This window comes from Euphorbia lathyris, chromosome 2, assembly GCF_963576675.1.
Source record: "Euphorbia lathyris chromosome 2, ddEupLath1.1, whole genome shotgun sequence".
In the NCBI taxonomy this organism is placed as follows: Eukaryota; Viridiplantae; Streptophyta; class Magnoliopsida; order Malpighiales; family Euphorbiaceae; genus Euphorbia; species Euphorbia lathyris.
In genome coordinates, this window is record NC_088911.1 from 123,828,528 (window position 1) to 123,839,087 (window position 10,560).

General features: G+C 32.3%; 1 protein-coding gene across 3 annotated transcripts; it reads right to left on the minus strand.

The window, feature by feature from the left end:
* Nucleotides 1–5,920: 5,920 nt before the first annotated feature.
* LOC136219787 (uncharacterized) lies at nt 5,921–10,061 on the minus strand. 3 transcript variants are annotated; one of them, XM_066007325.1, is made up of 7 exons: nt 9,933–10,061; nt 9,624–9,785; nt 7,644–7,707; nt 7,051–7,301; nt 6,509–6,654; nt 6,295–6,413; nt 5,921–6,218 (listed from the first exon to the last, which is right to left on the minus strand). In XM_066007325.1, exons 4-7 carry the CDS (start codon nt 7,263–7,265, stop codon nt 6,117–6,119), a joined length of 582 nt encoding a protein of 193 aa, XP_065863397.1. In that variant the 5' UTR covers nt 7,266–7,301; nt 7,644–7,707; nt 9,624–9,785; nt 9,933–10,061; the 3' UTR covers nt 5,921–6,116. The 3 variants fall into 3 exon arrangements, with proteins under 3 accessions (XP_065863397.1, XP_065863399.1, XP_065863398.1); XM_066007327.1 differs by lacking the exon at nt 9,933–10,061 and adding an exon at nt 7,803–7,856 and having other exon boundaries at nt 9,624–9,894; XM_066007326.1 differs by lacking the exon at nt 9,933–10,061 and having other exon boundaries at nt 7,051–7,359; nt 9,624–9,896.
* Between the last annotated feature and the right edge of the window lie 499 nt (nt 10,062–10,560).

Consider the following 10,560-nt stretch of genomic DNA (forward strand, 5'->3'; position numbering starts at 1 on the left):
TTCTTCTTATTATGAAACCTTGCAAACTAGTACACGTGGTGTGGTATGAAGAGAAAATTAAATTATGAGAATTCTGCTATTGTAGTATAAAAGATTAGGACACATTTCTCAAGAGAGAATTGAAAGGCTTTGTCTTATGGAATTCTCAATTCCCTTGATTTCTCAAAATTTTAATATATGTGTCAGTTGCAAGAAGAGGATATACTTCAGTAAGAGAGATATGAATGTGTTTATAAGGCATCCACTTCAAATGATAAAGTTAAGAAAAGTATTAAAGATGCATGTATTGTGTCATTAAAGTGCAAAAGAGACAAAATTCAGAAACTACTTGTTTCTTATGCAATAAAGTTGGACATAATAAAAAGAATCATGTCAAAAACTGTGCTTGGCGTATATTGAAAGGTACACTTTTTTTTTTGTTCTAAGGTTAATTTTTATGCTTGAACACACTTGATGAATTATATTTTTGGTATTATTATTCATATTGATGTGTTTGTACGAGGTTGTCTAACCTAACATTCATTTGATGGTGAAAGATACATCTATATGGGAATGTTAAGGTAGAAAGTATTGACAATATACATATTAATATTACATTTGAGGACCGGTGTATATTCATATTTGAAGAAGACTTATTGCACCACCCTGTTAGGTGGATTTTGGTTTCTATTTTAAACAAATTCAAATATGTTTGTTTAAGAATAGGAAATTGTCTTTATCAAAATTTAGTTATGATGAACACTATACATTTATTTATATTTGGTAATCTTTATATGTTTGATATTATTTTCTAAAATAATGAAACCTTGTAAACTAGTGCACATTTTGAGAATATTAATGAAAAAGAATTTTCAATATAAGTTCCATTTCTCCAAAGAGAATTGAAAATCTTATATCAGATGAAGTTCTCAAGTTCCCAGATTTTTCAGATTTTAAAATCTGTGTCAGTTTTTAATAAAGGAGAACAAACAACTGTAAAAAGAAAAGCTACCAACAGACTTGTGGCCATTTTTAAAAAAACATGTAGTTGATATTAATATTGCAGGTTATATTCTAATTAAAGTACCAATAAAAGAAACAATTTAGACCCAAGCATTAAGAATGTTTAAAAGCCTAGCTTAAACACTTATGTGTTGGGTTGTCAACCTATGGTTATGTATATAGACAAATCGAAAACAAATTGGTTTTAAAGAATGATTGTTTGTTATTTTGGGTACTGTGAATATAGGGGTTTCTAAATTCTATGTTCCCACTACTGAGAATTTAGAAGACAAGTAATTCAAGATTCTTTGAGGATGTTGAGCTTGCAGGGGGAAATATGGTTAAATGATTCCTCATCCAGAAGAACAATCTCAACAACCTCAAGAATAAATGTCAGTAAAGTGAAATTCACTAGAGAAATGAGAAATACAATGTTTGATCATTATTTTGTATATCTCTAAGAACATAAAGATGGTATTGAGTTATCAATGCCTTAAGGAGTTCCAATTCTCGATTGTGGGTTGATGCCATTAATTTAGAGTTTTCAAATCTTGTCAATTTTCTCAAAGACAATTATGAAAAGATATAAGGTATTTATTGTTGTCAAAGACTTCAGATGAAAAGAAGACATTATTTGTGAAAAACTTTCTTTCTAGCTTCATTAAAAGATTCTTTAAAGTTATAATGACATTGCTAACTGGTTATGATCACAAATTTCATTAAGTTATTGTGTCATTGATTTTGAGATGAATTTGTTTGATAATTATGTATATTTTGGATTCAGTGGGAGGAAATTTATTTTTCTATTTGAGAACTCCAAATCAGGTGATACCCTTATAATTAAAGGAGACGATTTTAGTCTCAAATAGTGCCCAAACAGTTATACATTATTTTTGTGTGCTCAAGTACGTATGCATTCTGATATGTATTCATATTTAAGGTAATGAGCAGATATGCAAATATTTTAGTTTTGAAGTTTTAGAAAAGCAGCTAATAAAGTCATGCGCTATTTACATAGAATAAAGCTCGCATATAATATGTCAGAGTCAAATCAAGTAGAGATCATTATGTATACTGATTCTGATTATATCAGATGCTCATTTTGTTTAAAGTTCATTTCAGTTTATTAGATGGGTGAATCATTTCTTCCATCATGGCAGCTATATCTGTAGCGCATTATGAGGCATCTAGTTTTTTGGTTGACTGTTAAATTGTCATTAGGCTGCAATTCAGATATAGAAAGATAATATATTATAACAATAAGTCAACACTTATGTTCTACTAGTAATTAAATATCTAGTAGAGATTTCAGAATGGACCGGTGTCTAATGAGCATATTAGGACAAACTCTATGGATCCGCTCAGTTAATGATTATTGCTCATTATCTTTCATGAGCATATTGCTCATTTGGGTCTTGAATTGCTTAAGAAAATTTGAGTTTAGTGGGAGTTTGTATTTTGGATGCTCTTCAGTTTTAGACATGTTTGTTTATTCGGTACCGATTCCAGTTAATAAAGTTTTAAGTTTATTCCATTCTGGAAGTGTTATAGTCTTGATCTCACTAAAGTAGGACCAGTTGGAAATAGGCATGTTAAGGTCACATTACATGTAATTTCCATGCTACACATCCATACTTAATTCATGTCATTTGGTTATGCTAACATATGTGATCATTGTTGGTAAGGTTACACTAAAGGTGATTGATTCTGCTTTGGTTCTATGTTAGTATGATTAATGGACGGAATTGTTGGTATATGCCTATAGTAAATATGATAGCATATTTTGACGTCATAAATGATTCATAATTTACAGGAATATACATGTTTCGCCCAGTGGGAGATTGTTGGATTAAAATCCAACGTTATGGGCTTTACATGTATAATTGTAATTATGGGCTATCATATGTATGAGCCCGATTAAGTGATCTAAATTAGTTTATGGGCCTGTGGCATATATAATGGGTATGGGCTTAAATATGTGTAGATACCCAGTTGTAATTTACTAATACTATGATGGGCAGATTAGTAATTGCGACAATTAGGTTTTTAGTATAAATATAGGGTTATGGTCCCTAGGGCATAAGCATTCTAAATCTACAACCTCCCCCATCAAGTGTAGATGTGCTAGTTGCTTTTAGCCCTAGAAGACCAATCAACCTAAGGTGTCTCTGATTCTCTTCAATCTCTGCGCTATGGATTCAGGTACGCTTCCGCTTTAGATCTTAATGGGTTAACATGAGTTTATGATCTTGTGGTTTGTGGATCTAATTCCAATAAGTATTTCCAACAAGAGTTGGTCTGGAATTTCTGTCGTAGAAATTGAATTAGGGGATTGATGAAGAAGGTTAAGACGTGCATTTCATTTTTTAGGAACTTCCTTCATCCAAAACTACGTGGAATTTGAATAATAAAAATGGAAAAATTATATAGAAGTTGATTTTTTAAAAACTATCTACAACTATGTTAAGTTATAATTTTGAATTATATCAAATTATTAAAATCACTAATATTAAGAATTAGAGTTTATAAATTAGGGGTCTAAAATATATTTTTTAAAGTTTAGAATTTATGAATTGGAATTTAAAATTTTTAAATTAGGATGTAAAAACATATTTTATTTGTTATATATAAAAAATAATGATATAATTAGAATTAAATTTGATAATCTCATGTTGTAATTTTATAGTTAATTATGGAATTCATGTAGGAAGCTAAAAAAAAAAAATCATATATACCTTTCCAAATGGCATTAGATGTCTAGTAATCCTTAATTAGAATTGACAGACGTAATTGTTGGTCTAACATTACATATGTCTTAAGAATGTTAAGACAGATATAAGTTTGTACATATTAGTGAGACAAATTGAAGGTTGTACACCAAAATGTGAAATGGAACAAAGGTTGTACACCATTGATGAAATTTACCCTGACATGTTAGCACCACTATTGATATGACATGATCTGAATGGTCTCAGACCAATTTGATTTTAGACCACTATAAAAAGTCTCATCGGTAGAGCATCCATTATTAACAAATCCTAGGATCTGTCATTAAGTATTTCAGCTTTATGATGGCAAAAAAACATCAAGAGGCTTTGAACTTTTTTAGTTCATTAAAGCCACTGATATTTTATATAGGTGCAATGAGTTCTCGATTTTTTATTTTTTTTTATCACACTAAGTGAATGATGAATAAAAAAGTCATTTTTTAACATAAAACTAAGTCAACAGAGTATTTGTTTCACTGATGGTTAAAAGTTATAGTTTTTGATATATGTACAACTATAGAAAAATAATAATACAAAAACCTTATTTTGAAGTGATGAATTGAATAACGTATTTTTTATTGAATTAAATATTCATAACTAACTAATTTGGTAAGTAAATATTTAACATGATAAAAAATAGATAATAAAAAACTTAACGTATTCAAATAAAAAATTAAATAGTTAGCGGAAAAAAAAAACTAAAGATCAAAAAGATGCTTTTTGTCATTTAAGATTGGTGAGATATGTTTTAAATTGATTACTTTCTAATCAAATTTTTTTGATATATGATATTTGCTGTTACGATTTCCTATTTGTCGTTGGAAAACCATGAATTACATGTTTTTTTTTATAAAAAGAACTGTTTTTTTTAATGAATAAAATATCTAAAACTCTTATTTTTAATATAAACATGTAAACAATAGTAGAAAATGAAGTAAACAAATATACACATGTTCATGGGCTGGACCCAACTGACTTTTATCTAAAAATGCTTAGTCTAAGTCCAGCCCAATCCGCTCTTAATTTAGACGGGTTCGAGTTTAAAAATCAAATCCCAACTCAGCCCATATAAACACACCTATATACATTATATATATGAATATAGCAACTTTGTTGATACGTGAAATTAAACTTTAATAATTTTATTGGACACAAAAATGACAATTCATGACTGCCATCAGATGCATACCAATTAATTGATCTTAGTGGTTAAAAATCTCAAATCGCTTAAATTAGAGATTTCGAATTTGAATTCAAATATATACAAAAGACTTTAATTGGGAGAGAATCCATCAAATAAGTGCATGTCAAACCTCGAATTTGAATTCAAATATATACAAAAGACTTTAATTGGGAGAGAATCCATCAAATAGGTGCATGGCAAACCTCAAACGGAATAATTTGATAAATTATGATGAGGGCATCAACAAAAACAATAAGGGGAGAACTTGAAAGAGGGCTCGTCGTGTGGGAAATGAGGAAACTTTGTGTTTCTTTTTTGGCAAATTCACACGGCGTGTCACTCAGACAAGACGTCGTGTGAGCTAGGATAGCAACCCAACCTAGTTCAAGACACACCCACACATTGAGCCAGCTGCAACCTTCATCATGTAGAACCAACAAATTACAACCATTGACATATCAGTTAGGCCACATACCGTGTGACGTGACTTCATGATCAAATAGCTGCTGCCTACCACCAGCTCTGCCACATCTTATTTACTCTTTTGCCCTCTCTTAGTGGTTGTTTTTCCTTTAGACTTATTTACTGATTCGCCATTAATTTAGTTTCTCTCATCTTTACCCCTAATATCTAAATCAAGCTTGTAACACCTAGTAAGGTTATTTGATCTTTTCCTAGCTAGATTTGGAGAGGTATTTAAGGTTTTGTTTTGTAAGGATACACAACATTTATTCATACATTTCATATTTTCTCCTTTGGAGTGAGGTCTCTACCTTGTTGGGATTCATTCCATCTAATTGAGCTAGAAAAGATATTCATTCTTTGTTGATTAGGATTAAAATCAATGTGTATTGTCACAGAATTATAAAAAAAATAAAACATAAATGTAATACTTCAGTGACCGTTGAAACATTTTGACCTATCTGTTGGCAGTCAGTAGAAGGAAAAATATGAAATCTAACCATCTGTTAGTATACAAAATGTATCAAAACAAAAAATATGTAACTGGGATTCCATTTAAACCATTAAATTTGGTAGGAATAGTGACAACCTTCCTTACTCTATCAAAAATTAGAGACCGTAATGTCCATTAAATTACGATGAAAACATGAACAACCGCCAAACACTTAAATAAAAATAGAAAAGCTCATTGATTACAGAGCTTACCAAACATCAACAAAGTGTTAATAATAGGAGATAGTGTAGTAAAGCTTCCGTCTATGCTTTGTTTCGAATGCAACTATGATCTCATCAACGGAATCCTCCCATGATTCAGCTGCTTCAATCTACAATCCAAAATTACATCATATATCAAACAGACATACAAATTGTTTGAAGCAGACAAGATAATCCTAATCCTACCTCTTGACACAAATCTAAAGTAAGTCGAGCTCCTATCGCTGCCTCCTCATGGTTATCTTTTACTTCCAAGTTGATCACCAGCACACATTTCATATGAACATGATCCCGGTTATGGACATCTGAACAATTCACAATCAATAATGCACTAACCATAATCTGAACATTTCACAAAAATCAATCACGGACAACAGAATGGAAAGAGAAGGTGCATTACCCTCTACGACCATATCAAAAACCTTTTCTTCAAATGTGAACACCACGTCGAATAAACCATCAGCAGCGTTCTCTTGCCAACGTTGAGGTGCCAATTTGACTGACAAATTCCTTTTGAGCATAGGCAATATTCCGTTGCGCTTGTAACTGCAATTTTTGGAATAAGAAATTATGTATATCAATATCATCATTATCTGAATTCTTCAGGTTTGATTAACATAAAAAGTGTATGTTCTCAATCTCCGCAAATCAAACAGAGCTAAGGGAACCAAAAAAAATTAAAATTAAAGAAAAAAACATTTGATTTTTTTTACCACATAAATTAGTTCTTAGGGTTACATAATGTTTAAGATTCCATGAAAGATTGACGCGATAATATGAAATTTGAAAAGAAAAAAAATGATGACAGTGACATTTTCACAAAAAGGCACAAACATGAGAAAAGTTAAGCTTCTTAACTTTCCATGTTTGCTTTTCCCAAATAATTTTAGTGACCACACAGAAAGAAGAACAGAGAAAGTGAAGAGAAAATAAGGAGATTACAGATCAGGGTCTTTGCGCCGGAGATCATCAAACATTTGCTTGTAAGGAGTTCCAAAATCATAAACGTTGGGTTCTCTCAGGGAGGGTCCAGGGAGTTTAACGTGAGCTCCAGTTCCATAAGAAGAAACATCAAAACCATGTCTCTTGAGCAGACAGTGAGCCTCCATGCTTCGGTTTTGATTGGACGAACACACCATGGCATAACGATATTTCATATTGATACAGGAATATCCAGAACTTGCAGTGCACAGCTATTGCAACAGGCAACAAGAAAAGTAATTAAGACAAGTCAATCCTTGCTAATGAAGCCTGTGAATTGATAAGGTGAATTAAAATGAAATAATTAGGCACTCCTCAAATAATGATCAAGCAATCCAGTGAACAATTAATAATAAAGCATTCCCCAAATGAGCGTAGGGATCAGATTGAAAAAGTCAATAAGGTACCTTTGCGTATAACAACAAGCTACAAGTCCTTTTCTTTTAGCACAGTACAAATAAGATTTATTTATCAATATATAGTCATTTTCAAAGTTGTAGAGTTTCCAACAGGAAAATAAAACAAACTTGTGAGAAGAGAAGGGATTGAGCTACCTTTTTACGGAAATTTGCAAGCTGAACTATATCTCGCTTCGAGTGTTCAATGAATGCTCAGTGACTGCAGATAAACATAACCAGAAAACCACATGCTTAGAAGGAATCAGACATCTCAAACAAAGGACATTACAAGCAAAAGGCCATAGTATCATTCACCCTAAATCGAGCAGAAGTACCATAGAGTTGCATTTGAAGCAGCAACCATGGGATCTAATGATCAAAAATCATAAGCAAATGCAAAATCACAACATGCAAACAAGAATAAGATTATAATGTTGTATCTATGCATTAGAAAAGAGATAAGATTGCTACTACTTTATCTTTAACTGCTCAATTGATTATTCTAACTTCATTCACAATGAGAAGCTGAGAACTTTTGTTTAAAGGATAGCAATTTTGCCCCTAGATTTCAGTCTAATCTTCCCTCATATAAAAACTTGATAGTTTGCATTTGATACAATTTATCCTAAATTAACAGATCCTCTATGCTGGCACTAACGCAGTTAGAGTAGAAAAGTTAACAAATCCTATATTCCATGTAAGATGCTAACTATAAATATGGCCTTTAAATTCTTTGCAATTGCAGACTGTAAAACACTCAGTTATCTAATTGAAAGGGTATTTCTGTTTTTTTGCTGAACAAATCATGGTTCAGATACATTTCAGGCTCAAAGCATTAGAAACAAAATGTATACTACCCAAAAAAAAAAACCCTAAACAAATCAGAAAGAACAATTTATCGTGTTGAGTCATAGAAACAAAAATCAGCAAAATCAAAAACAAATTTCCCAAATTCGGAAGCTAAGAAAGTCACAAAACAAGTACAAGCAGTAATGCAGTATAATTAAAGAAGAATTCCAAGAATAAAGTGCGGCCCGGTGCACTATGCGTCCCCGCTAAGCGAGGGTCCAGGGAGGGGTCCCACCACAACGGTGTACTGGGGGCAAGCCTTCCATTGCCAATTTTTTTGGTAAGAGGCCGCTCCTAAGACTCGAACCCGTGACCTTCGGTCACACGACAACAACGTTTTACCGTTGCGCCAAGAATAAACCACTTAAATTAATCTTTTATGGGTTAGCATCATTGCACTGTGGCTCGATAGATATCAACAGTTATAGCATTGTAGGTGAATTCTAATTTATATCCCTCAAATTATTGCTGAATCTTTAAAATCCTTGAGGAAATAGTATCCAAAGGGATAAAGATTCAGTTCAGGTATGGGACAACAAGTGATCAATTTGAAAGGTAAAGATAGGTTAGTTTTACATAAGAAGGAGAAAATTTGGAAATTCAGCAATATTGTGAATTTGGTTTCGATAGGAGTTTAATAGGGTCACTAGAATGGGAAATTTGGTAGGTGCAAACGAGGGAGTGCAGAGCTCCAATTAATGGTTGAAAGTAGTCAGGAGGAGGTGCTGAAGCGGTCGATGGCAGAGGGGTGGCGAAGGAGACAGTACAATTTAAAGTAGGATAACATGGGCTTAAACCCTAGAGAGCAGTGGCGGAACTAGGAGCCCGGTTGACCTGGGGCTCAAGTTTTTAACAACAAAAAATTTATAACACTAATAAATATAAGAATAATATATCCAAAAATATCCAAAAACTCATAGCCGCCTGAAATTCAATGGAATGGACTTAAGAACCTTTATTGAAACTTATTCCACAACTTCTTCCACCTGAAATTTTTATACTTTCCATTTCAACAACAATGAAAATAACATATAATAATCCTTTTGACAATTTAACAGCATGCTAATCCTTTCAATTCTGAGCATATTTTTTTTCTACTTTCCATAATTCAACAACTAAAACGAAAACAACAAAGTACTAATCCTTTCCTATTCACACCTAATCAGCAGTTAATCAATCAAGTGAAATTGAAAGAAAAACCTATTGAAACACAAATTAAAAGATACATCATATATATACAAACCTAGGGCTAGGGATTCAAAATACAAATCAACTAAACTAACCTACCTGAAGATCAATTCCAGAGATGAACACAGATTGTGGGAGCAGCGGCGGTGGCGAATAGCTTAGTCCTGGTGGACGACGACGACGTCGGGGTTGAGTCCAGGTCACAGTCGGGGTTGAGTCCAGGTCACCGTCGATGTTGAGGAAGGAGATCAGACTCAGGAGCTGGAGAAGAAATCGAGCAGTTGCAGAGCTTCCTAATTTTGAGTTCTATTTCATTAAATGAAACGGCGTCATTTCACACTTAAGTGAAACGACGTCGTTTCATTCGTTTAAAAATACAAAAACCAAAAAATAAAACACAGACTTCACCTTTCTCCTTTTGTCGAACAAAGGGGCTGAGGATTTAGGTTTCCGACACGACTACACCAGAGGGCTCAAAAAATTATTTTTCACAATTTTCCGCACTGATTTTTATGAATTTGGTATACTTTCGCTTATAATTATTTGGCAAAAACCATCCTGAGGTCCCTGATCTTTCATTGTTTGGTGCATTAAGCCCTCGATCTTTTATTTAGACACATTGAGCCCCTGATCTTTCACCATTTGGTGCATTAAGCCCTCAATCTTTCATTTAGACACATTGAACCCTTGATCTTTCATATATGGGTGTATTAGATCCTTCTATAAATCAATTAATATATAAGTTTATTAAGGGCATGTTTGGTGTGAAAACAAATGATGTTCTAAAAATAACAAATTTTAAAATAAAAAATATATTATACAAATTAATTAAAATAATTAAAATAAAAAATAAAAAATTTATTGAACTCAATAAAACCTTGTTTTATGATAATTATGTTCTAAAAATAAAAATAATGTTAAAATTGAAGCACATTTTGTGGAAATAAGAAGGGTAATTTTATCAATAACAAGTAACTACAAACAACTGTTCATGAAAAGAGCTTTTCGTGAAAAGCTCCAAAATGTTGCAGTGTCC